General features: G+C 43.0%; 2 protein-coding genes and 1 long non-coding RNA gene across 5 annotated transcripts; 2 read left to right on the top strand and 1 right to left on the bottom strand.

Annotated features, from left to right (window-relative positions):
- On the top strand, positions 1–1358 carry LOC308316240. The gene is made up of 2 exons (XR_013964135.1): positions 1–261; positions 294–1358. It is a non-coding gene; the product is annotated as an uncharacterized lncRNA (long non-coding RNA).
- Positions 900–11169, bottom strand: zgpat (zinc finger, CCCH-type with G patch domain). Of its 2 annotated transcripts, none has more exons than XM_080764738.1 (7): positions 11106–11169; positions 6764–7394; positions 6155–6288; positions 5617–5772; positions 4781–4906; positions 3703–4120; positions 900–2245 (listed from the first exon to the last, which is right to left on the bottom strand). In XM_080764738.1, exons 2-7 carry the CDS (start codon positions 7351–7353, stop codon positions 2110–2112), a joined length of 1560 nt encoding a protein of 519 aa, XP_080620864.1. In that variant the 5' UTR covers positions 7354–7394; positions 11106–11169; the 3' UTR covers positions 900–2109. The 2 variants fall into 2 exon arrangements, with proteins under 2 accessions (XP_080620864.1, XP_080620863.1); XM_080764737.1 differs by lacking the exon at positions 11106–11169 and adding an exon at positions 9352–9398 and having other exon boundaries at positions 902–2245.
- Positions 9778–23795, top strand: tti1 (TELO2 interacting protein 1). Of its 2 annotated transcripts, none has more exons than XM_080764736.1 (16): positions 9778–9856; positions 11034–11249; positions 11901–12168; positions 12404–12666; positions 13011–13348; positions 13634–13895; positions 14025–14202; positions 14591–14856; positions 15292–15669; positions 17187–17346; positions 18180–18341; positions 18938–19083; positions 19627–19767; positions 20303–20507; positions 23267–23354; positions 23451–23795. In XM_080764736.1, the coding sequence occupies exons 2-16, from the start codon at positions 11043–11045 to the stop codon at positions 23695–23697; spliced, it is 3309 nt and encodes a 1102-aa protein (XP_080620862.1). In that variant the 5' UTR covers positions 9778–9856; positions 11034–11042; the 3' UTR covers positions 23698–23795. The 2 variants fall into 2 exon arrangements, with proteins under 2 accessions (XP_080620862.1, XP_080620861.1); XM_080764735.1 differs by having other exon boundaries at positions 18911–19083.
- The last annotated feature ends 3591 nt before the right edge of the window (positions 23796–27386 follow it).

Here is a 27386-nt window from a genome sequence, read left to right as displayed (position 1 = left end):
TTAACGCCACTTCGCACACGTTCCCTCGGTCTCCTACTGATGCTTCTGTATGCATCTTTGAAACATATCTCACCAAGGCTCCCAGTGCCATCTTGCTTGCTACTATAGTTCTGGTCCGGATGCCTGACACACAGTGCCCCAGCCTCCCTCTGACCTCGTCTGTGAGTCTGACCCACAGGAGACCTCTGGGTCCACCCATGTGACATCAAGTGCAATTCATAGCATTCTTGCGTGGATGTCCAGGGCCTATTCCTGCTTACAGTGTGATGTCTTGTAGCCAGGCTAGATGCCAGGCTAGATGTCTTGGCCCATGTACAGCAGTGGGCTACTGACCCCACTACTGTAGCCACAACCAACCACTTCAGGTAATTTCCACACTAGTCTCCCCATCCCATTCTGGTCATCTAATAATAAACTTGCATTTTCCGGTACGTCTGCCGTTTGTCTATGTATGTGTTGTGATGAAGGCCATGGCTAACAGAAGTCAAATTGGGTTAAAACGTTGCCAAAATATGGAGATGGCTGATGTAACTAACCGAAAAATATTTGTGCATATTTCACCAATGCAAAAACCCAGGCAATCTACCATGACCAGTATTAATTAGAGTTGACTGAGATCAGAAGATAATTTACAAAGCATGTTTTCTGCAATAGTGAATGGTGTAAAAGTATAAACTCAAAATCATTATTAGACATCTCAAATAATGCATTTTAGAATTCCATCAGTCCATAATTATGTAAGTTCCAGTTTAGTTTTTGTAATTAGCTTAATTATCTTGGGTTCCACCAATTGTAGATGAACATGAACCTTGTTACCTGTACATAAATGAACTGGTATAACGGTGTCGCTTATCAAGAACAGCTGGCAAACTGACATTGATGTGTCAATGTTTAAAACGGTTCACAAACATTTCCTTGAACATTTATTAAAAACATTAAGTGTAGGTGTGCCAGTTAGTGCACAACCACATGCTCATTGAGTCTCTCTACAAAGCTAAATTTGCTTAAAAATAAAATAAAAAACATTAAAGGTGGTGAAGTGTAATATTTTGATAAAATAAGTGTTCAATTGCTCTATATTCCGATAGCAATCATTGCAGCGTGTTTGTTCCCCCGTCTCCAGCTTCATCTTGAGTAAAGATCTGTCAGTCTCTCAAACCTGATAGAAGGCATGACCTTTTTGCGTGTTTCGGAAGTACTGTAACTGATCATGGTTTTATGTAGATGATCTTAAAATGCATTTTCTGTTCACGAAAGATCTGGAGAAATAATACACTCTATAGAAATGATTAGACAGAATATAGAGCTTTGACATTTAAAAAGAAAAAAAACAAAACAAAAAAATATCCATGCATCCATCTTCAACCACTTATTCGTAGTCGGGTCGCGGGGGCAACAGCTCCACCAGTGTTCCAGACTTCCCTCTCCAGAGCAACATTAGTGACTTCCTCCTGAGGGATCCCGAGACGTTCCAAGGCTAGTGAGTCGATGTGTTTCCTCCAACTGCGCCTTGGTCTGCCCCGGGGTCTCCTCCCAGTGGGACGTGCCTCGAGGACCTCCCTAGGGAGACGCCCTTGAGGCATCCTAACCAGATGCCCGAACCACCTAAGCTGGCTCCTTTCCAGGCGAAGTAGCAGCGACTCTACTCCGAGTGCGTCTCGTGTGACTGAACTTCTCACCCTATCTCTAAGGGAGATGCCAGCCACCCGTCGAAGAAAACTAATTTTGGCTGCTTGTATTTGCGACCTTATTCTTTCGGTTTCACTTCATGACCATAGGTGAGAGTAGGAACGAAGATTGCTCGGTAGACAGAGAGCTTTGCTTTCTGGCTCAACTCTCTTTTTGTGCGGTACAGCAAGTGCAATACCGCCCCTGCCGCTCCGATTCTCCAGCTGATCTCATTCTCCGTCCTCCCCTCACTCATGAACAAGACCCCGAGATACTTGAACTTTTCAGATTGCAAGAAGTGGTGCCGGTCCACTCTCTGAAATCATACTGAAGGTAGACATTGGTGAGTGATGTTAATAATAAAACAATATACCAAAAGACAATTAAACAATAGACACGAGATGAAGTTGATTGCAGAGTTTGTGCTTGAGAACAGTGGAGTCAAAAGGTCATTTTCTTGTGTGTGTCGGCCTTCTTGTGCTCATTCTGGATGGATGTCTCATGGGCTTTTTGCTGTGCCAGTAAACCACGGGCCGCACACAGCTTCTCCTCCAGATGAGTGACCATAGATGCATCCCTGTGTAGAAACCATACAGAGGGATGAGAAACTCCAAAGAAACAAGAGTGAGTAAATGGGGACTGCCCATAAGTCAGACTTCCCGTTAGTCCGACCTACGTGGCCGGTTAAGACTGAGGTTAGGTTACGGCTCGTACACACTGCACGATATTTGCTCCAATTGTGCTGTCGGGAGCATTTTTGGCGCTCGCCGACAAAACTCCCAATCCGACGCAAGATCGGGCTTTGATCGCCAAGGTTTTGCTCGCTGTGTGTGAAAGGAGCTGCGAGAAGATCCAGCGCCGATAAAAGCGCTCGCCGACGCCTTCCCGTCTAAACTTTATTCCTTGGGTGAATCCCTGTGTCATACATATTGGTAGTTATATTAGTCCAATATTGCTGCTACGCATTTCACTTGAATAATGTTGATAAACCACATCGGAATAAACTCTGCAAACTTTTAGACCCTGTGCGCTGTGTGTGTGTGTGTGTGCGAGACAGAGAATTATGAAAATCAAGATGTAACATTTCGCTTTGTATAGCCTATTCTTGTGTGCACGCAGAGAGAGAGAGAGCGGGCGGTCCTGTGTCGGTCTTGCGCTTGTATCACGATTCACGGCATCCTCCACGTACGTGGGATGTCAAAATGAATTAGAATAAAACACAAATTATGTAGCCTACTGTATGTATCGGGTCTGGATTGCATCTTGGTGAAGTCTTGCAGTGTGTTATCCCTACTTGGCTATCAATCGTTTAGTGTGCAAGCCACAAATGTATAATGACAGTCGATTTCAAAAACAGACTCCTGTAGTGTGAAATACATAACGATCTGATGACTCGAGGACAACTTTAAGGTTAGGGTTAGCGACCTACGTGGCCGGTTAAGACTGAGGTTAGGGTTAGCGACCTACGTGGCCGGTTAAGACTGAGGTTAGGGTTAGCGACCTACGTGGCCGGTTAAGACTGAGGTTAGGGTTAGCGACCTACGTGGCCGGTTAAGACTGAGGTTAGGGTTTGGGATAGTGTTATAATTATGTGAGGTCGGAATATTAAGGGGTTGGAATAACGACATGGCTTGGTGAGATGTTATTGACTATCGTCGCTGTCATGTGGAAAGTTGGAAACCTTATAAGTTACTTTTCAGGAAATGGGGGAAAAAAACCTGTGCATCAATGGATACAATGTAGTTATAATTTAGTCACAAGCTCATTTCATTAGTTAAATATTTATAACACCCACAGACAGATTTAACCACTTTCACTTTAAAAACAATAAAAAATAGCCACACAAGCTACAAGCCCACATCATGTTACATTGCGACATGCTATGAGCTTTTTGTTTGGCTAGGTTGTAGACATAGAAGTACCTATACACGTCAGAACTACCGCTCCCGTTTTTATGCGAGAGCTTCTGGGAACTCAGATTGCGTCACAATTAGTACATTACAGTGCTTTACAGTACATTTAAAGAGTACTGACCTCCCTGCTCGTCTACTCAGCGCCTCCATTAGCCCCTTGATCTCCCTCTCTGTCTGAGTGACCTTTTCGGCTGCCTTGAACAGTTTAACATTTAAGCTCCGCTTTATGCTCTTTCCTCCCTGGTAGGCGTCCACGCCGGCCCGCGACGACGCAGGACAGGTAGCTCCGCTGGCGGCCGACTCTCTCCCCCCGTCTCCCAGTCTTTGGTTGAGGAAGTCAAAGACACTACTGCGCCCCCTGGTGGTCCTGGGCCGCGGCTTTCTCTTTCTTGCTTTGTGGACCGTTGTATCGCCGTCTTTGGCTTTCCTGCTCCGAGTCCGTCTTTGGGTGAGCTCACTGCACATGTCCAGAGACTGGCCTTTGGGCAAGACCATGGCTGTCACTGGTTCAACGCGACCCTCTTGCTTCTTCCCCAAACCTGCGAAAACAAAAAGGGACACATAACTTGTTTGTTCATGAATGAGGCTTTTGTCCAACCAGTCACTTGGACAGTCAAGTAGAATTAATGTCGGAATTTGTCTTGGTTGAACTGGTGCAGAGATACACACTTATTTCACACGTGGTTATACAGTTATGAATGAGACCACCTAAAATGATAATACCTGTGTGCACCATGAAGGACCCTCAACTGAAGCTGATGGTATGTGAAAGGGGGCTTTACATTGTATGTTAAACTTTTATTTTGAAGGACTTGGCCACAGCATAACAAAATATTCATTTTGATGTGGGGTATGCATTTAATCAGCAGAACAGAGGTATTACACCTTCCCAGGAAAACTGTTAAAAGGGGAGGGATAAACAGTGATTCCTAATTATGCACACAAACCAGTGTAGAACATGATCAGAACCTGCACACATTATCAGCATCATTTGGCTCAATAGCAAGACGCTGGATATACATTTGCATGAGCCTACTGTACCTCAAACCATCTAGCTGCTAGCACCTTTGACGGAGTCACCACAATTTGCGACTGCCTGTCCATGGTGGCAGTCTGAACATCCATTGAAAAAGTAAGAATAAAACATCTCTAGGGTCAGTCCAACTGAAAATTAATATGTTCTTTCTGTTTGTACTTACCTTTACCATACTCATAGCCCATTTTGAGCATAAGTTTGGAGCCAATGCCTCTGGTATGTGCCTCCCAGCCACCGAAATGAGAACTGCTTAAAGTTGCACTGGATTCTTCAGCAGTAGATTCAATAACTGTTGGGTAAGAGGGCTGAATATATTAGTACATGATTTGTGTCTTAAATAAATGTTAATAATATACATATTATAGCATACCAGCTCCATTTTCTCATGGACAGGACTACACACATGCACAAAAAGGTACAATTTTATTTTATAATAGAATTTTGCGCTGGGCTTTATACTAACTATCAAATGTATCATGGCCAGATGTAACTGCATTTATTATTTCCTCACAAAACATTTTACATCATCAGCTTCGATGCAAAATCCTATATAGTCTGTGATTAAAAACTCTAACTTGCAGTCAGTCAGCTATGACCTTCGTCAGAACATCTGATAAACGCTCATAGCCGAAACGCGTAAGCGCTTGTTTCTTGGTGTGTGTGTGTGTGTGTGCCAATAAAAAGTGTAAATGTGAGTACTTTGTCCTCAAATCTTACTTTTGATATGTATACTGGGTTTTGGGTCTAGCACACTGGGGGCTGTATTTTGTGTGTCTTAAGTACCAGGTCTTATTACCTAACTTGAGTAAACTAAAGACCTGGAGGCGTGATCAATGCCATTTGGCTATTCTGAGTGGCCAAAGAGCATTGATCACGCCTCCAGGTCTTTAGTTTACTCAAGTTAGGTAATAAGACCTGGTACTTAAGACACGCAAAATACAGCCCTGGTAGTCATAGGGTGTTAAAGGTTACTGTGACTGATACAACAGTTACACCTACCTTTAGCATAAGCTACATCTCCGTCTGCAGAGTCATCAGAGTCAGAGGAGATGGGGTCGTCTTCTCTCAGAGGAGGTATAATCCCATCGGCCTCAAGCACAGCATCTTTCAGCAGGACGGAATCAAACTTCACCGTGTAGAAACCGTTGTCAATCTCTACATGTGAATGAAGCAGGAAGCATTTGAATAAATTAAATACAAACACAAAACACACAAATTCCTTGTGTGAGTGTGAATGTTCTGAACGTATTAGACCGTTGTAGCTGAAAGTTTGGTTATTAATGATCTTGTATAAATATCCATTGAAAGCACCAATTATTGGCGCTTTCAAAAGGTCATTTTATATAGTGTGACAATATTCATCACATTATCGATATCAATGTATTGGGTGAACTGAAAATGTTAATGTTCTATTTTGTCCATATCGCCAACGCCGAGCTTCTTATTCGACAGAATAACTGCTATGGAAATAATTGATAGTTGCAGCCCTACAATGTTTCCATCAAATCGCTGTGAAGTTGATTATCAGTGGAGAAACCTGTTATTTTGGCTGGGTACCAGATGCCATCCTCATGACGGGCCAAACAGGCCGAGCCGTCTTGGAGGCTAGTGAGGTCCAACTCCAGGAAGTCTCTTAGTTCCAACATATGGACCACCTCACCGTGCGAGAACCTACGAAACATAAAAACACTATGATGTGATCTACAATAAAATGGGAGACACACACAAATAATGGTAATCATAAAAACACAAGAAAAAGGAGGTCCTGCACTTATATAACAGTAGATTATAGGCTACTGAGTTATGACATTTCGGTCTCACAACCTTCATCGGGTTAATCTCGTAGGTGTGCAAAAGGACTATTTTCTACAAAATCATAAAAACACAACTAAACTTAAGATTTAACCACATGAACCCTAGCATCACTATTCTAGGGTGAAGATATGGTAGAATAGAATAGCTTGTAGTTTGCCTATTTTGGGAGAGACATTTCGTGTTGAGGTAAAAAAAAAAAGAGAAATGAAAAAAGGAGCGTACCTATGTACAGTACAGTAGTATAGTAGTATGGCTAGGATTAACTATTCTGGCAAACACTGCTTTAACTTTGTTGAAAACAAAAACAAAGCTAAGAGAACACATACTGTACCTGCAATTATCCGGAAAACGACATTTTTCCTCTAGAAAGTATGGACATGGTTTCATTGATTTCTGGGTGGGGTAGATGTACAACACCCTCACTTGTGCCTCGTCCCCGTCTGGGGGCTCTGTCCCCACCACCATGGCATTGTGATACTCCAGTGTACCCCACGATGTCCGGTAGGGTGCCCTGACCTTGGTACCACTCATATTGTCTTCCTCTTCTTCCTCCTCATCTTCCTCCTCCTCTCCGTTCACATCGCCGCCCTCTCTCCCACTATGCCTCTCTGTAGCGTCTAAACCGTTCCCAGAAACCGCCCCAAGCTCCGAGTAGAAAGCACTGAACTCTGGGGTCAAGCTGAACGATGCCCCTGCGGCTCCCACTCCAAGCTCACCACTCTCAAGACTGGCTAGAAGTTGACTCTTCTTGACAGACATCAAGGACGCTTCGGTGAGCTCTATGAGCTGACAAAGGTCCTCCTTCAGCTGGAGCAGGTCTGACTGTTGAGACGGGTCTGTGGCTGCAGAGAGGACTGTCTCCACCTGCTGCAGCTGGGCGCTGTAAGCGGCGATGGCCGCCTCCAGTTTTGCTTCATCCATAACGTCACCCCTCCCCTGGACTGTTTGTCAATGTTGAGTAGCTGGAACCCAGAAAAACACACACACACACACACACACACACACACACACACGAAGACATTTGAAGTCCACTTGAAACAACATTTGGAGAATCACAGTTGAAGATTGATTGATCGCTGGATGTAAGCCTATTTAAGCACGTTTAACAGGAAGAAAACATTTTGATTAAATAATACAAAGACATTTAAATGTATTTATTCATTTGGCATAATTAGGTGACCAGTAGTATGACTGGGAAATGTATCTAAAGCAGGGGTTTTCAACTGATTGTGAATGAGGGACCACCACTCAACCACTGTTGTGTTGCATGGGGGTTTGGGCCAAGATTAGTGCATGCAACACTTGCTATGCATCCCATGTGTATACATCCCACTGTTGCTCAACCAATGGTCCATTTACTACTAATAATTTCCTAATAATAATGACTCCACCAAGAAATCTGGTGCACTTCCCCCTCTTGAGATTTCAACTCCATTTTCTGTTTAATTTCTGACTTGTCAGTAAATGACTAGATGGACGGTTATCATAGGTCACCAGGTCATTCAGTTCACTGTTTCTCAACTAGTGGAAAGCATTTTTTTTTAATCAACAAATCCTACATTACTAAATGAATGGTCTGGGACCACTTGCAATTCTTCCACAGATCACCTGTTGAAAACCCCTGATCTAAAGTTTAAAATTCTTTTTTTTAAAATTCCATGCAGACGTTTAATTCAGTTGGCTATAACCATAATGGTTTTGGAAATATCTTTCACATAGTCAAACTGTATGAGAGCAGTGGTAGAAAGTAGCTATGTGAGTTACTCAAGTACAGTAATAAAGTACCATTTTGAGGTACTTTACTTGATTATTTCAAATTTGTATACTTTTATGGTTCTATACTACTACTCCACAAATGGAATCTGCACTCTTTAGCTACCTTGTGTGTGCACATGTATGTGGCCTAGACCAGTGGTTCCCAAAGTGCGGTCCGGGGACCCCCAGGGGTCCTTCAGGGAGTTCCAGGGGGTACCCAGCTTAATAAAAGTTTAGAACCAAATGGACCCTTATGGGTCTGTAACTCTGAGAGTGTACAAATGAGTGTACAATTGTGTACAAGTGTACATTTTGTACACTCTCAGAGTTAAATTAACATTGATTTTACAATATTAATTTGGTTCCCAGAGATAGAAATGCCATTAAATGGGGGTCCGTAGACTAATGCATGTCAAACTGGGGAAGGTCCTTGAAATAAAACGGGTTGAGAATCACTGCCGTAAAAACCTTGTTATGGGGGTCAACTGGCATATCTTTTCTAATGGGGGTCCACAGGCTGATTAGTGTCAATTTGGGGGTCCTTGACATGAAATAGTTTGGGAACCACTGGCCTAGACATCCAAAAGGATGTTCCGAGCCTGTACTCATCTTCACTCCTCCACTACATCTCAGAGCCAGTAATTGTACAGAATGTACACATCACTAGATTCACTACATTTCAATTGATAGCTTAGTATAGTTACTACATAAATACAAATTCACAAAGCATCACAATAATCATCATCATCATCATCAGCTTCAACATTATCTTATGATTATACATTAAGGCACAATACTCCTGAAATTAGCATGCATATATAGTTTTACGTTTCGTATTGTTTGATTCCAATACTTTCTGTACAAACATCTACTTCTACTTCTTCCAAACCAATATGAGTTATAGCAGCTAAAGCTCGATAACATATAATAGGTTAAATAAATAACCTCAGTTAATTGAACACATTGTTACAGCGAAACAAGGTGGGTGCTGTTAATTGTGTTGATGTTGACGTTCCAGAGAGGACACAGTGTGTAGGGCTGTCGCTTGGAACAGAATCAACAGATCTGTTATTTTTCAGCAAGCGACACCGTCGTACTATGAAGCACACATTGGGCTTCAGCGTCGTTGTAATTAACTAAATATAACCATGTTAATTAACCAACCTTTGATCATTCTATTCTTTCCACCCGTCCTCCCGACCCGTCTATCCATGGCAGGAAATTCAAGCGTTTTTCAGGACAGTGTATGTTCAACCTAGTATGATATATATATACTGTGGCAGACCTGGTTGCAGATCCGGTTTATGTTATTTTTTCTAAGATCAAGATGCAATAATGTCACAAATCCAGCGAGTACTTCCTTCCTGGAATACGTAAATCGACATGTTTATGATCTAGTATAAATTAATTCATTTATTGTATATGAGGAGGAAAACGGTGCAGCACAAACAGGAAACGGAACCTTTATAATAGGCGGGCTCTAGACGGATCTCACTACAGTTCAGAGATAGAAACCCAAGAAGCCACAGCCTGGTGACGGACGCGACGTTATGACACACGACACGGCGCGTAGTTTTGACGTAACTAACTAGTATGGCAGCAATGTGATGTGCAGCATCTAAGTGCAGCATTGTTTTGTTGTTATTCTGTTGCTGATGACCATGTGAAGGTAACTAAACTAGCTCGTTTTGTGTTGGATTGATGACTATATACATTTGTATATTTTACATTTACGTAAATAAGTACGTAGTTACGTTGTGTAAAGTAGCATTGGCTTTTTTGTAGTTTCTTTGTACTGACACATTCTCTTCTGTATCCTTGGATCAAGACTATCATAATTATGTATTTTATCGAGTCTGACTTTTACTAGTAATAAATGTCAAAATCGATGAATACATGAAGTCTTGATCCTAGGCTACATCTTCTGCTTCTTTGATGTGCCTTTGCAAGCTGTCATCATCACTGGTTTTGATCAAACATGGTTTTATAGGTCAAGATACGGTAGTGTACCCATGGATATCTTGGCTATCACATGGCTATCTTTATAATATACAGCTATTATAAAGTCATTACATTGAGCTCCACTTGACCAACTACATAATTTGATGAATGCATTAATCATAATCATCATCATCAATTCATCATCATCATCATCATCATCATCATCAATCATCATGATCATCATCATCAGTTTTTACGTCTGGAATGATCATATAGTCAATAACATTATTTTACTACATTTTGATGCCAAGACTTTTATTCTTTGACTTAATTAAGTTGTATGCACTGCAGGACGTTTAGTATTTTTACATTGTGGTATTTCTACTCTATTTAAAAGTGTTCAACGTTTAAATACTAGTAACTGGTCCTCTCTAATGTGACATTTGGAGAATCACAGTTGAAGATTGATTGATCGCTGGATGTAAGCCTATTTAAGCACGTTTTACAGGAAGAAAACATTTTGATTAAATAATACAAAGACATTTAAAAGTATTTATTCATTTGGCATAATTCGGTGCCCAGTAGTATGACTGGGAAATGTATCTAAAGCAGGGGTTTTCAACTGATTTTGAATGAGGGATCACCACCCAACCAGTTGTGTGTCAATATACGATGATGCAATTTCCGTCTACTCACTCCGTCTCTTGGTGGGCTACACTTCGGAGTCTTTATTTATTTATATAAGCCCTTGTTCTTCTAATGAGAAGATTTTTTTTCATGTTGTTTTTAAATGATGTCACTGGCTATAGTCGGGTGTCATAAAGACAGTTATACAGACCAGACCTGTGGAATGATAAACTTCCTGCTTTACCCCTTTGGGTGTCTCTGTCTTTCTGTCCTCTCAGTGTCCCGTAATGTCACCATCATCAGCCTCATCCATGGCTCAGATAAACAACCCAAAGATTGCCTTCGCCTACCTGCGTCCGGCCTGCGTCCTCCTGACCCGTGAGCCCACACTGACCAACGTGCAGACATTGGGAGCCCAGCTGAGAGACATTTATGATGCCACGTTACAGCAGCTGCAGGACTATGTCCTGTTCCCCCTGCGCTTTGTCCTCAAGGTATGGATGAAAGCTCTCAGGCGACACAACTGATTTCAGTCATATGGAAAGCATATAGAGCGCCGCAGTCCCCGCCCCCTTTCAGAAAAGCGAGTGGCCCAGGAAGTGGAAGCCCCATGCATTCTCCCATCGGCACTTTTAATATAATTTATTTAAAGACGGTTACGCTGCGGACAAAGCCAATTCGGATCGTGACGAATCATGACAATGAACACAATATTTTGGGACGATCAAATCATTAGAAAGAAGAAAAGAAAGTCAGGAGACAACACTATTTGTTTTATTTTTCGTCTTATAAATTATTTGATCGGCCCAAAATATTGTGTTCATTGTCATGATTCGTCACGATCCGAATTGGCTTTGTCCGCGGCGTAACCGTCTCTAAATAATTTATATTAAAAGTGCCGATGGGAGAATGCATGGGGTTTCCACTTCCTGGGCCACTCGCTTTTCTGAAAGGGGGCGGGACTGCGGCGCTCTATTGTGTACCAAAATAGCAGATCTACAATCTACAATGGTCTCAGAGAAAGAAAGAAAAAGAAGCAAAGGTTAAAGCGTCAATCTGTGATTGTAGAACAGTAACAACATGATGGTAGCTAAACATCATCAATAAACTTGAGATTTTATTTTTGCTTCATTCCATGCCTCAAGGTCCCCGGGCCCAAGAGGGAGGGCCTGGTGGAGGCCGTGGCCGAGACCATGTGCTACGTTCTGGAGAACACATGCGTGCAGAGCTGGGAGACGCTCCGCGACGTCCTGTCTGAGCTCTGCCTCTGCGTCTGCTGTCCCACCGATCCGGGGAAACCCGCCGCCGTGTCCGAGGAGCTGAAAGTGGCCGCGCTGCGTTGCCTGGACGCGCTGCTTCACGCGGCGTACGGCGATATAACGTTCAGGCTCTTTGAGCCTGTCATGCTGCCAGGTAGGTAGGGCTCCAATTAATGTTGAATCTTGGATCATCATCAATGTAAAATAATCGTAAGTCATGTTTTTAATCAACTAATTCAATTAGTCTGATTAACCACTTACAACTGTGTTGCCAAAAATAGCTAATCTACTGTATCTACTGTAGAAGTAGTGAGTTTCTATTTCCACAATTATATTATTACAATTATCTTATTAAAATGGATTAAATCCATTGGTTTGCCTACTGCCAGGCCTGGGCGCCACGGTGTCTCTGCTCCTTGCTCTGGCGGAGCAGGACAAGTCGAGGAGCATCCAGACCGCTGCGCTGAAGTGCCTCCAGGCGTTGACCCTGCAGTGTGACTGCTCTCAGGACCACATCATCCCCTCCACGGAGGAGCGACGTGCTCTGGGCAGCACCATGGCTTCATTCCTGCCCGGCATCACCATAACTCTGAGCAGGATTATCATGGGAGATTTGAAGCAGGGCCATGCAGTCACAGTCAGGGCCCTCAAGGTGCATACCGTACATCCCTATATATTTCATTTAACCCATTACCGTTAATACCTGAGGCCGATTCTACTTCTAAATCAGTAGTTCTTCTGAAATGAACCAAATTGACATGTATTTGGCCGCAGCCCCTCCCAGAAGAGATTTGTGTTAAAATGTCTAAAAGTATGGTACAAGTTACCGGGGTTGTGGCTCTTTCAGAGCGAGAACTCTGGGGGGAGGGAGGGGTAAAAAGTTCATTTTTCTACTATACATATTGGTTAATATGACGGTTTAGTCATTAAAATAAGGTGTGTGATTTTGAAGTGAAATTAAAAAAATAATAATTCTAATTCATTCATTTAATGTAGATGTGGTCCAGAGCAGTGGGGCTTGTCATGGAAGATTGTCAGCTTGAGAAGTGTGACGCGGTGGGAACACTGTCTCCCGGGTTGGGACAGATCAGTAAGCTGGTGGTGCAGCGGACCCAGGACTGGGTGAAGAGCACCTCTCACAGACTGACTGTACAGCTGAAGAACATCATATCCTGCGTGTCGGCCCACCAGCACTGGAGGGTGCGACTGGAGCTCGTAGAACTGGCTGACCACGTGCTGGCCGGCTGCAGCCAGTCACTGGGGGAGTGTGTCGGACCACTGCTGGAGGTTCTGGTGGGGTCCGTGAATGACGAGGACACCAGGATCAGAGAGAGGCGAGTCATTTATTTGAGAATGGAGCCTGTTCAATGCCAGATTATATTAGATCTAATAGATTTAGTACATAATTCTATAGCTGTCTATAGAATAACTAACGTTTGTTGTATGTTCCATACGGTGACAATACAATTTCACTTGTTTATCCTGTAGGAGTTCTCTCGTTGGCATACAATTGGTACCCCGGCCTGAAAATGTATTTTGTTTACTAAAGCGCTGTAGTGACGGATCATTACACACCTCTCCACTCTTCCCCTTCTCCTGTGGCGTCACCTTACCTACAGGTGTTCTAGTGTTCTGAGGTCGGTGTCCGAGAGGATCCAGAGGTCTGGTGGTGGTGGTGATGGAATGTTTACCGATGTTCTGTCAGAGAACCTGCACGTGTTGGCCTCCTCTCTGCCCAGACTGATGAGGACATCAGACGATCATAAGAAGCTGTTCGTCCTCAATGTGTTTCTGGGTTACTTAAAGGTCCTGGGTCCCACGGTCAGTGTGGTGCTGAACTCGGCCGCACATCTCCAGAGGATTTCCAAAGCCCTAATGCAGGTAATGGTAGCCATGGCATTAAGTTTGCTTGATATTCTTTGTTTTAAACATTTCTTTGAGGCAAAAAAGGAAATCAAACGATGGAACTATCCGTTGTAGAATCGGCATTAAAACACTGTTCTACTCCAGGTGCTAGAGCTAGATGTTCTGAATGTCCGCATCGTGGAGGAGAGGAGTACTGCTGTTTCTATAGACGGTTCCTCCAGGCCCCAAAATCCCTCCACTGCATGCAGCCAGAAGAAGAATTTTCTGTACTTCAGAGATGAAAAGATTTTCTCTGCACTCATGGAGCTCTGTCGAACCTTAGGTATGAGATAATTTGGCTTTTTTGACGACATAGCTATCTGCATTTATAATGCAGCCAATGTGTCACAATGTTTAACCGTCATCAACCTGGCATATCCCTATGTTGAGCTTGTAAATCTGCTATTTTTACAGTTTATGTGCGTTTTATATTTAATGGTTCATCTCATTCATTGTATAATGAATTTAAGTCAAATATTATTTTCATATATTAAAGTTTAATGGTATAATGTTTTGATTCAAGATTCAATATTTAGCATAAACTTGTATTATTATTTGTAATTACAAAATGTCAGTCAAAACATCAGTATTATGTAATCGGTGGTGGTGTAGGACTCTCTAAATCCGGTATCGGTTAAAAATCTTGCATTGGTTGGCCATCTACCCCTCAGGTTGCTACGGCGACATTTACCTGTTGACCGATCACTTCCTGGACTTGTACCGAGAGTCTTCAGTGTACAGGAAGCAGGCGTCCATGGTGCTGAACCAGATTATCATGGGGGCTGCCAGCGGCGCCACAGGGGCAGAGCGGTGTCCTCCCTGCAGCCTGGAGGAGCTGAGAGCAGCAGTGGTGTCTGTCCTAGAAGAATACACCAGTCTGAATAACTGGAACCTGCATACTGTCACAGAGGACGATGACGGAGACACAAAGGACCAGGTAATGGAGGTTGTTGACCGGGGATATATATATACTTGGTCCCCTCCTCTTCTGAAAATGTTTGCCTGTACCCAAAATATGGATGCCAGGTTGAAAGTGTTTCATATGGGCACACATATATTAACTTAAAGCAACAATTCATATTCGTGTTATGCTTATGTCTCTCCCGACAGAGAGCTAGTTTCAATGATGTCTAGACTACATAACAGTAAAGATGCCAGTGCATCTAGTGTCCTGTTCAATCCTGTCTGTGTGAGGATCGGCGTACAATTTGACATCTTTATCTTTAATACTTTGTTTATTATTGCTATAAAAATGTGAGTAACCAAAATGAAATATTGTTTACTCTTATGTAGACGTAACCGTCCATAATACATCTTGAATCTTTGAATATGCTAACTTCTCTTTTTATTCTCTCTCTCCCTCCTCCTACAGCCTCACTGTCCATTCATGCTCCCAGCCGTGTCCAACAGAGAGCTCGTCCCCTTGTCCCTCTCCACCTCGCCCGCACAGTCCGCCGTCCACCATCTCAACAGCAACATTTGGCAGCTGTGTGTCCAGCTGGAGGGCGTTGCGTGCTTTGCCCAGGCCCTGGGGCGCGACTTCCGCTCGCTGCTGATGACGTCTCTGTACCACGTGCTGGAGAAGGCCGGGGACGAGAGCCTGCTGGTCAGCCAGGCGGCGTTGGACTCCATGTGGGGCGTCAGCGACGCGTGTGGCTACGGCTCGCTGAGGGAGCTTATCAACGACAACGCCGACTACCTGCTCTGCCACGTGTCCCTCAACCTGCGGAGACTCAGCCTGCATCCGCAGGTAGGGCTGTCAACATCATGGCATTTTAGTTTGGAGGTTCTCAAACCTTTTAATTTCAAGGACCCAACCATAACTCAGAGTGTGTACAAATGGATTTGTACATCTCTGAGTTACAGACCTGTAAGGGTTTATTTGGTTCCTAGCTATCAATCAACAATAAATTGTCAAACTATTGGCTTTGAACAAATAAAAATTACAGTACATTCCAGTTTGCGTTTAGTCTTTAAAACAAAAATTTGCAAAGGGCATTCATGACAAATACATTATGTCTAAAATCTATCTTTAAACTCGGTCTGTAATAGTATAGTATGAGTAGTACAGTACGGGGGGTATACGTGACCATACCTCTGTTACAAACATTTATTTTATTTATATGTTTATTTAACAGGGACAATACAAAAAACAATGTATCATGTATAAAACATGAAACCGTTGCTAATATAGGGTTTATAGCTGAGGCTAATTTGCAACCCCAGTCCCTGGTTAGGCCTTTCCATACCATTATCTATACTAAAAACAATCGTTTAAGAAATACATGCATGAAACTCTAATCTATTGTACAAAACATTTACCCAAATTACATTACAATTTTTTTTTTAATCTAGTCTTTGTATTGAGTTTGTGCTTGAAATGTACTGTAATTCTGCAAACTGTTAATACATATTTCAATCAATCAATCAATCAGGCCTCATCATAGGTCACCAGGTCATTTAGTTTCTCAGGAAAAATGAAAATAAAAGACAGCATTCACTTTGATTGAATTGATTGATTGAAATCTTTATTAACAGTTTGCAGAATTACAGTACATTTCAAGCACAAACTCAATACAAAGACTGTTAACTGTGAGTGGACGACCCAATTAAGCCTTACACTTGTTTACAACAGGGTCCACATTGTTCAATTCATCAAAACATTTAGAGACAAACAAATAGACACTTCTATGTAGTTAAAGAACAGAACACTTTCCTATATGTTTCTAAATGCATCATCAGACAGGGACCACATGCAATTCCTTCACGGACCACCAGTTGAAAACCCCTGCTTTAATGTATCACATCTGACATGCTCTTATATAACATGCATTAACATTACATTTGACTTTGTACATTCATTCAATCAACAATCAGTCCTTATCCATGCATAAAAGCCTCTGAGTTGGTGTTTACAAGAATGGAGCAAATAGTACAAGTGCAAAGGAGAGGAAAAGGATTACAGTACAGTCAGTACAATACGTACAGTATGTAGTACAGCACAGTACTGTAGAATACAGAACGAGTAGTACAGTACAGTACAATACAGTAAGTACAGTACGAGTAGTATAATACAAGTTCTTATTCGTTCACTCATACACTACATCTCTCCAAACCGCCACAGTCAAGAGCGCCCTCTACAGGCTCTAGTCTAGCCTCTAGTAATCAATACAATCCATTTACCCTCAACTCACCTAACCTCCGCTCACCTCTTCTCTCCCCTCCTCTTCTCTCCCCTCCTCGCCTCTCCTCACCTCCGCTCCTCAGGCTCCCCGGGTGTTAACAGTCATGTTGGCCCATTCCAACCCCAGCCTGCTGCCACTAGTTGGAGATGTGATCCAGGATGTTCTGGTTGCGCTGGACCTCAGCTACGACCACACAGCTCCACTCTTCTGCTCTATACTGCACTCTGTCATGAAGGCCTTGGGTGAGCTTCAACACTCATTTCATTCACTCTGTCATGAAGGCCTTGGGTGAGCTTCAACACTCATTTCATTTACTCTGTCATGAAGGCCTTGGGTGAGCTTCAACACTCATTTCATTTACTCTGTCATGAAGGCCTTGGGTGAGCTTCAACACTCATTTCATTTACTCTGTCATGAAGGCCTTGGGTGAGCTTCAACACTCATTTCATTTACTCTGTCATGAAGGCCTTGGGTGAGCTTCAACACTCATTTCATTTACTCTGTCATGAAGGCCTTGGGTGAGCTTCAACACTCATTTCATTTACTCTGTCATGAAGGCCTTGGGTGAGCTTCAACACTCATTTCATTCACTCTGTCATGAAGGCCTTGGGTGAGCTTCAACACTCATTTCATTTACTCCGTCTTGTTTCATACACATTTATTGAGGTGTTCGAGGCAAATGTTAGTACCGTATGCAGCTTTTTATATCATCACCATTGTACATTTTCTTTCTTAGGAATAAGTCTGCGATCCTTTATTGACCTCAACCAGTACAGTAGACGCCAGAGTCTACATTTCTCAGTGGAAGAGTAGGGAGACCACCTCCAACCACTGCAGATGTACTAGTAGTAGTTATATTTTGTTAAGAACCTCTACCGTACAGACTGGTTAAAATAACATTTCATTAATTCAAATGTAGATTTAGTTTGTTTTCTTGATACATAATTGTTATGCTTGTTGAAATAAACATGTTATTGGTGAATTAGGTCATTTGCTCAGCCATACTACATCTCTAACTAAATGTACAATGGGTAGGTATAACCTGATGTCCGGTGAATATTTTGTTTCTCTACAGTGAGTTGGTTCCCGTCTAGCCATGGTAGTAAAAGTGAATGTAACCACAACAAAACGACTTCTCCCGAAGCACTGAATGTCCGTCAGTTCCTGCTGGACTACTGCAAACAGAAGGAGCTGGCTGAGGGTATCGCTGCAGAGGAGGACGACACAGAAGATACAGGTAATGTGATCTCATTGTACAGTATGACACTGTATAGAATAATGATGAATATGATGACGATAATAATAATAATAATGTGTTTAGCACCTTTTCATACATATAATATCCTATGATGGATATTAAAAAAGAAAACTGTGTTAAAGATGAGATTAAGCAGAAGTTATCCACTTGGTGTCACACTTGTCTTGGGAATAACAACTTCACTTTTGTAATGTAATACCATATGAAAATAATACATGAAGATTTCTTTCATTTATTACACTCGTAGTATTGTAGCTAATTACTTACATATCTTTGAAAGAGATATTTAGTTTGTATTCATGAAGAGTAAGTATTAGCTTAGCTAAATACATTTTTAACCCATTCTGGGCGGGAACCCCTTTTGGTGTTGGCACTATGTTATGCTTTAGCTATTGAAAAATAGCAGATCTAGGTCTGCTATTTTAGAAAAATCGAAGAACGACTGACATAGAAACATAGCTTTTTCAGAAAACTGTCAGGATGTAGAAGACATTTTTAGAATCTGATCTCAGGTCAGAATGGATTAAAGTATCTTGCAAGTATGGCAGCTCACCGTCCAGTTGCTGTGGTTCCAGTGATACCACCCGCCCCCCAGGTTGAGGAGGAAGACGAGGGTCCAGATGTGAAAGAAGAACTCCCCTCCCACCTTCAAATCACCAAGGACATTATGGAGCGCTGCATACACCTGCTGTCACACCCCAGCCAACCACTCAGACTAAAGGTAGGCTACTCTAGACGGGTCTTTGTTTGTGTGCGTGCTTGTGTGTGTGTATATACACTACAGTATATATATATATATATATAATTTTTTTGCATGAAAGTACACTAGTTACACTAGATTGGACTCCATACCAGTTCCACAGATGATGCAAGTCATGCATCAACATCTCAACGATACATACCATAGTTTTCATGTAACAATTTGCACATGGGCCTATACACTTTGGCAATGGTTACTTTTCACAACCTACATTACCTCACTCTATAGTCAGACCATAAAGCCTGATTTAGGCTTAATTGCTTGTTCATATACACCGAAAAACATCCAATCTGTCACATTTCTGCTATTTTTGTGAATTTCTTTTGAACATGTTTGCCTATAAGTGCCTAAATTATGGATACCAGGTTGGAAGTGGTTATGTACTGTATGTCTGTAGATTTTATAAACATTTAACCAACGGAAAGTTGTATTAACTAGACCTTCCTGTAACATAACCCGACAGCGGTGATATCCAAGTGAAGTTGACTATGCTGTATATATCAGGTGTTGGATGTGTTGGAGCTGTGTGTTCATGTACTGAGCGAGAGGGAAAACGAACTGCTTCCCATGGTGCACCGCTGCTGGCCTTCACTCCTACAGAGACTGACCGCTGATGACCCGCTGGCGGTCCTCAGAGCATTTAGGGTACGTACTTTATATGTAACATCCTGGTGTCCAATTAACTCAGAGAGTGTACACATGGAACCAAATACATAACGTGGCCAGTTTTGTCTTGTTTTATGTCCATTTTTGTATTCTTTATTTTATTTGGCTTTAAACATTCAGAACTCACTCAGGCCAGGTCAAAAGATAATGCAGTAAGCTTAGCTAGCCGTCAGCTTGCTTTTATTGGTAGGTGCCGGTGGCTGATATGTACGTACAGTATGGTATTTGGCAATTGGCTGTATTATAGATTTTTTTAATGTGTGCTTAGATTCCAGATTGAATGATTATTCACGTTTAAAGCTTTATAAATGCTTGTGTGCTGGGGTGGCTCCACCAATTGGTACACTGATTATTATGCCTCTTGTTAGTTGCGAGTTTGAATCAGACTCCTTTTAATATATTTTAAAAAGCATGAAATGGCAAAAAGGAAAACAATAAAATCTTCATAAATGATTGAGGGAATGCCAATTGGTTACACTTTTGTTTAGTGAGTGTACTTGAATATCCCGGCTAGGTGCTGTTTGTGCTGGGTGAGACCTGCGGCGACTTCTTGCGCAGGAGAGTGTCCAAAGAGGTTCTGCCCAAGCTGACGTCCTCACTGAGCAGACAGGCTGCGGTCAGTGGCAGGGCCACTCCCGTCTACACACACACCCTGGCCTACAAAATACAGCTCGCAGTACTGCAGGGCCTCGGCTCCCTGTGTCTGTCACTTAACTTAGGTAGGAAAACACACACACACAACACACACACAACACACACCTGTAACAGTAGAATGCAGGCTCATTTATCTAATTTAACATTTGTGGAGTTGGTCACCTGACCAAAAGCGGTTGACACAAACTGGTCGACATGTTCTGTTGCCCCAACAGCGGCAGAAACAAGGCCACAACCACGCTATTTACACACACTACAACTCGCTTACAATTCGCAAACCTGGCAACACTGCCCTGTGTTCATGCTGTTGTCAGAGGCCCGCCCCCGGCTCACACGTCACTACTCTCACCGTCTCTCCCTTAGAAACTCTATGGTCTCTCCGCTCGCAATCGGCAGCCATCTTGCTTTTTACTTCGATGCGCGAGTGGACATTTAATGCAAATACATTAATTATAGCTCCAGCAAGCAAACACAAACACCTCAACTCCATCTCATTGTGAATAAGAATTCCGAGGGGAAAAATAATTTTTGGAACGCCACTTTCACCTAACCTGACGCTGCCAGATGAGGGCGGTATTGCGGAAACATATTCCCCAACACAACACTCATCTGGGATCTCTGACAGAGTTGAGCCCTGAGTCAGATCTGCTTCGCACCGAACCAATCAGCGTGAGCTAAAGGCGGGATGCGGATGTGACGGTATATAGACACGTCGATATGATTGGTTGTGTTTGCACGCCCACACGGTGATAGACAGACGCTCCCATCCAATCATCTACCATGTATCTTGAAAAAAAGGAACAGCCCCGTCATCGAATTTGCTTCCGCGATCCCAGATCCAAATAAGCTGTGAAACAAATTTGTGTAGCAAGCTTTTTGGATCTGGCAGCGTCAGGTTAACTTTCACCCAGTATGAAGCTAAATGTGGAAGCCGTGTGTGTCACACCAAAACTGGTGACCCAGAGATTCCTGTACCGATTCTCGGGCATCTGGCCTGAGGCACTGCCTGCGAGTTGGCTCTGCGGGCGCTTTTTCCAACTCTCACTGATTTATCCAGCTCACACGTCAATCACAGTCACCAGCTCTCAGCCTGCACACACACGCACGTCTGTCTTGCGCACACGCGCACACACACATACACACACACACACACACACACATGCAGGCTATTGCTTTTTATTTATATGGGCGAGTGGCAATTTAATGCAAATAAATTAATTATAGGTCCAGCAAGCAAATCATGATGGTCTGTAGGTCACAATTACATTCCGATTTTAGTTGTTGTGTTTTGTATGACATTTTGGCCAGTAGTTTTATATCTATCTCAGCTTTTGCCTGATAGCACACATGCTAACAGTGCTGACCACAACGTTAGCAGCATTTGATGACAGGTTGCCATAGCAACATACAGTGTGCGCAGACCTAACGTGAGCTTCTGGGACAGAAACTTGCGTTTTCATGACAGCAGCAGCTGCTGCAACCTCTGATAGCTACTGTGATAAAGATGCTAAAGCAACACAAAAAAACATCCACACGCAAACCAAAACAAACCAGGGTTGCCACATATCGTGGATGTGAGAGTGAAACAAGCAACCAGGTCTATAAAAATGTTAATAGGCCAGTTCAAAGTAGGTAAATCAGAAATGGTCCGGAAATTAGTCTTAAAATAATCAATTATAGTGTTGACTGTCAAACTTTGTTGTCTAATGTTGTTTCAGAGCAGTGGAACTCAAACATTTCCATGTCAAGGACTACCAATAGATAAACAAGTCCAAAGTAGCTTATAATGATCAGACTTGGCAACACTGTCTCTAGGTTGAACGTTCTACTTTACAAGCTCACACATATGAAATATGTTTTTTTGAATCTTCAAACTGAGACATATTTTATGATCATACTGTTAGCAGTCATCATACTCCAAGAGCATACAAATGGAACCAAATGGACCCTGATTTTCCCAGAGAGCAAATGGTATCAAATGGGGGTCTGTGGCCTAATGCATTTCAAACTGGGGGTTCTTGGTATTATATTCTCTGCATATCTTATCAACTTGGGGTGAATATTTCACCACAATACTTTACTGAATATTTCACAAGAATATAACACAAGAGTCAAATGTACGGTCAAATGTAATCACAATATAGGCTACAGATGTAAATATTTATGACACAGTAAAATGTCGCAAATTAGTGCTATCCCCCCCCCACACACACACACACACACACACACGACAGGCAAGGCTGTTGTTTGCATCGTTAGCAGGCAGCAGCTACCTTGGCACTGCTCTCTGTGACTGTAGTTGTTTCACCATGTTTGCGTATTTATGAGAAATAAAAAACACTTTCTGTTATTATTAATACTTTATAACCCATCCGTTACTACATATGTGCAGGGCACACTACTGAGAATTTCCTTCTTCCCATATTGCGCTGCAATGTAACTAGGATTCGCCGGCCGAAGGCCGGCGAAATTCTAGTATACTATAGTTATACTGTACTAGTACTACTTTTGTAAAAGACAGCTGTTAAGGTAGCTCTCCACCACCGCACCACCAGGTATGTGTTGGAAAGCGTCTGTTGACGAAAACCTGCTGATGAAGCAGGAGGCGGGTACAGTGTTAGGTCGCAAGCGTTGATAGCAGTGGGCTTGTTGAAAAAGCCATAGTATGTCTGTTGGTGTCGGCTCTCGGGTGTATTCAGATTTTTACACCTTCCAACGGACTGATCTCCTAACTTAATTTGACTGTCAGTCTGTCGTAATCTATAGTAGTCTGTTTGGTGAAGAGCTACCTTTAGTGATAGAGCTGTGTTTTAATTCTGCTCAGGTGAGACAGACCTAGACTCTGTGTGTGAGGCCTGCCTGCCCTACCTGAGCTGTAGACAACCCATCAGACTGCAAGAGGCCTGCTTGAGGTAAGAACATAGAACACACTAGAGTCAATGGTGCCACAGGAATAAAATAAATTGGTTTGATTAACTGCTGCAGCACTCTTTGTCTTCTGTCGTCAGTGTTTTCCAGCATTTAATCCAAGTGGACCCAGACGCTATCTGGTTCATGCTCTGCGAGTTGCACTGTCCGTTCTCCTATGAGCCAAAGCACTCCGACCTTCCACCTGTACACCTGAACGGGTTTGGTCAGCAGAGGGACGAGTACACAGACAACCTGCTGAAACTACTGCGGGAAGAGTTTAGCTCACCTGTCAGTCAGTCCACCTCATTAGATAATGGCATGATTAAAGATGCAATGAATGAATGAGTGAGTGCTTAACCTACCAATGCCAGATAGCCAATATATCTATACATACTGTATATTAAAGATGTACTCCATAATTTGTTTTAAAATAAAACATAACTTTTTACTAATCTGTATGGCGAGGTTCTTTTGTGTCCCTGTTCTTCTAGAAATGTACATTACATCCTGTGGTCGTGTAGGACCACTAAAGTCTAAATGCTCTTACAGCTCAACAGTGGTCATGTTGGTGCTGCTCTTGCAGGCGACCTGGAAACTTATGTATTGTAGCTTTAAAGGTAAAGCAGCAGGTACTACTTGCATTGCTCTGGAAGCCGCTGTCAAATTCAATGTGTGTGTGTGTGTGTGTAAAGGACCCTCTAAAGAAGCTGCATCTCAAAGGGCTAAATGACCTCTCTGTACATTCTGACCTCATTCTGAAAATAGATGATCTCCTGTACAGTCACTGTTAAAGGAATCCTCTGTCGGTTCACATTCCAAACACAGCAGAGTGTTTCAGGTAAGGAAGTTTTTTATATATATAGTAAACATGTGTTGCCATGGAACTTAAGCCAGGCATTAAGACCTGAGGCAGATTCTACAAATGCCTTCTGAACCAGTGCTTATCAAACTATTTCATGCCAAGGACCCCCAACATTCTTTTTATTCTGAAAATGCCTTGTGCAAGGGACCCCGAGAAGGTCTGTGTCAAAAATGTCTAAAAACATTTTAGAGATTTTTTTAAAGAAACAGAAGATGTACAAGCTCACGGCACGGCACACACGACACACTGTGAGCTTGTACATGTGTTATTTTCTAATAGCCCCAAATCCCCAAATGACAATGACTTTTATCCAGGGTTATTGAGTTAATGTGTTGTTTTTTTTTCTTTCAACCAAGCTCGTATTCAAAACATGAATTCACGATCATGAATAATCGTGCATAGCTTTATTACAGAGACACCGTCCTTGACAGGTTATTCAGAACATAATAACAATTCTAAATAAACCAGTAAGACGCGGGAAGCGAACGCAGCTGAGACCCTGCAGATCATGTCTGTCTGTGTGTCTGTCCCGCTGTTACTGTATATGTGGACCTGGCCCCTTTTGTGCCCATATATGGAGCTGAGTGGATCTGGCCCCTTTTGTGCCCATATATGGAGCTGAGTGATTGCTGATGCAACATACTCCATATTTGGATAGCGGGACAGACACACACAGACAGACAGACATGATGGCACAAAAGGTGCCAGGTCCACATATACAGTAACAGCGGGACAGACACACAGACAGACAGACATGATCTGCAGGGTCTCAGCTGTGTTCGCTTCCCGCGTTTGCGCGTCTTACTGGTAGTAAGTGCTCACTGCGTTCGCAATTATTAATTATTATTATTACTTGCGCAAGCAAAGCGTGCAAGTAATAGTTTTCGTCCATGTCGCCGTTTGATGCGTCATACCTCATATTGTCTATAGTCATATTGTCTCTTTATTGTTAATGGCATTTAATGTTTGGATAAGGGGTGCAGGGCCGGAATTTGGAATGGGTGTGCTGTGGGCCATGCATGCGTCTTCTTCACCCGTTTCTCAAATACAAAGTTGAAAAGAAAGTAAATCATATACATATGGCCCATATATGGGCATATCGGTCGGAATGGCACTCCTGGACAACCGGCCTAGCCAACCCAGAGCCATAGTGTAAGACAGAGTTACGACGTTCACCAGACCAATGGCGGCTCTTCTACATAGACTCCTATTGGCGAATAGTGGCAAAGGCCTGAACTGGAAGTTTACGGAATGCATTGGAGTCTATGGGCTTTATAGTGGCAAACGAGTTACATGAACCACGTGACCGGGCTGTTTTCTGCCCCTCAATGTCGTAACTCTGTCTTACTCTATGGCTCTGATCCGACCTCGACCCAGGCATGGATGGGACTTCTTCGGGACAGTGGATACGTTTTTTCCATAACTCTTCCATACTCTGGTAGACAGCATTGTTGTGGAGTGTGGAGAAGACGCTCATTTTCTTCACTGTCTGTCTGACCGAGTGAAGCCAATGTCGCACTGGCCGCAGTGGAATGGTTTTTCTCCAGTGTGGAATGTGGATACACTGCTGGGCCTTCAGACTGGCCAAGTGGTTGATTGAAGGTCTTTTCACACTGCTCAGAGGAACAGTCTTTCCACGGTGTGGACACGTTGATGTGTCCTCAGGTGGCTCGACTGATTGAACGTCTTGTCGCACTTTTCACAGTGAAAGGGTTTTTCTCCGGTGTGGAGTCGCTGGTGGGTCTTCAGGTGACTCAAAAAACTGAAGCTCTTGTCGCACTTTTCACAGTGGAGGGGTTTTTCCCCGGTGTGGAGACGCATGTGCTGCTTCAGATTGCCCAAGCGATTGAAGGTCTTTTCACACTGCGTACAGATGAATGGTTTTTCTCCGGTGTGGATATGCTGGTGTTTCTTTAGACTATCTAACCGATCGAAGGTCTTTTCACACTGCTCACAGAGGAATGGTCTTTCCCCGGTGTGGGCACGTTGGTGTGTCCTCAGGTGGCTCGACTGATTGAACGTCTTGTCGCACTTTTCACAGTGAAAGGGTTTTTCTCCGGTGTGGAGTCGATGGTGGGTCTTCAGGTGACTCAACAGACTGAATCTCTTGTCACAATGTTTGCATGGGAAAGGCTTTTCCCCGGTGTGGAGATGCTGATGTTGCTTCAGATTTCCCAAGCGGTTGAAGGTCTTTTCACACTGCGTACAGATGAATGGTTTTTCTCCGGTGTGGATATGCTGGTGTTTCTTTAGACTATCTAACCGATCGAAGGTCTTTTCACACTGCTCACAGATGAACAGTCTTTTCCCGGTGTGGACACGTTGGTGGCTCGACTGATGCGTTACTTTCCCTCCTGACTGAGTTAAATTTGTGGTAGACTGCTCATCGCCATGCAATTGTGGTTCTTCTGGGTCTCCTTCTTGTCTCTGGCTGGTTACAGGGCTGGTGTTTTGCTGACAGGCTGCTGAGGGGATCCATCCGTTTCTCAACATTTGATAGACGTTATCGTGGCTCCTATTCGTGTGTTTATGGAGCAAGATCTCAGTCATGAAGTTGAAGCCGGACACTCCGAACAGGATAAGACCTTGGTAGTCTGGGGAGATTGGGAGATCACTCCTTCCAAGAGTGGCAGTTGATTGTCCAAGATAAACATGAACAATTAATGTAGGTCTGGATACACAAGGTTTTGTTTACACAAGGTATGAGTTTCACTTTTCTCAACCCGGTAAGCTATGAAGCCTGTGTCTTGATAGTGCGCATTGCAAACTGTGGTCCGCTTTTAAGTGGACCCACACTTGCATCACAGTATGACATCAGTCATGCCCAAATATAGAGTTCCATGATGTAAGCTTCCCAAATATGGAGGTCAGACTCTGAACTGAAGAACTCTGACCGGGGATATCGGGTAACCATGGCAACCTGACAACAATGTCAAGTCAACATGTCAACAAGCATGGATTGTGTGAGGCCTGTTTAACAACTAAACTGGTATCCTTCATCCACTGGCCTACTTGGGGACCACACAAATCAGGAACGATGCAAGTTGAGCACGCATGCCCCACCCGGTTATGCAATACCCGTTGTCAGAGTACACGTTGTACCCGTCTGTTTGTCTCTGAGTTCCTGTGGAGATTTTTATGTCTGTGTCCCTTGTATGCCCATATATGGAGT

The sequence above is a fragment of the Protomyctophum bolini genome (assembly GCF_963924005.1).
Source record: "Protomyctophum bolini genome assembly, chromosome: 5".
Lineage (NCBI taxonomy): Eukaryota > Metazoa > Chordata > Actinopteri > Myctophiformes > Myctophidae > Protomyctophum > Protomyctophum bolini.
Note: the sequence above shows the minus strand (reverse complement) of the source record. Positions and strands in the feature narration are given on the sequence as shown.

Excerpts from the sequence above, each read along its gene's own strand:
- zgpat (XM_080764738.1), bottom strand. The coding sequence starts at position 7,353 with ATGGATGAAGCAAAACTGGAGGCGGCCATCGCCGCTTACAGCGCCCAG. Across the intron at positions 6,289-6,763 it reads CGTTTTCCGGATAATTGCAG|GTTCTCGCACGGTGAGGTGG; the intron begins GTACAGTATGTG and ends TATGTTTCGTAG. Across the intron at positions 4,121-4,780 it reads GGGCTATGAGTATGGTAAAG|GTTTGGGGAAGAAGCAAGAG; the intron begins GTAAGTACAAAC and ends TTGTTTTCGCAG.
- tti1 (XM_080764735.1), top strand. The coding sequence starts at position 11,043 with ATGTCACCATCATCAGCCTCATCCATGGCTCAGATAAACAACCCAAAG. Across the intron at positions 13,349-13,633 it reads GACACCAGGATCAGAGAGAG|GTGTTCTAGTGTTCTGAGGT; the intron begins GCGAGTCATTTA and ends CCTTACCTACAG. Across the intron at positions 15,670-17,186 it reads GACTCAGCCTGCATCCGCAG|GCTCCCCGGGTGTTAACAGT; the intron begins GTAGGGCTGTCA and ends TCCGCTCCTCAG.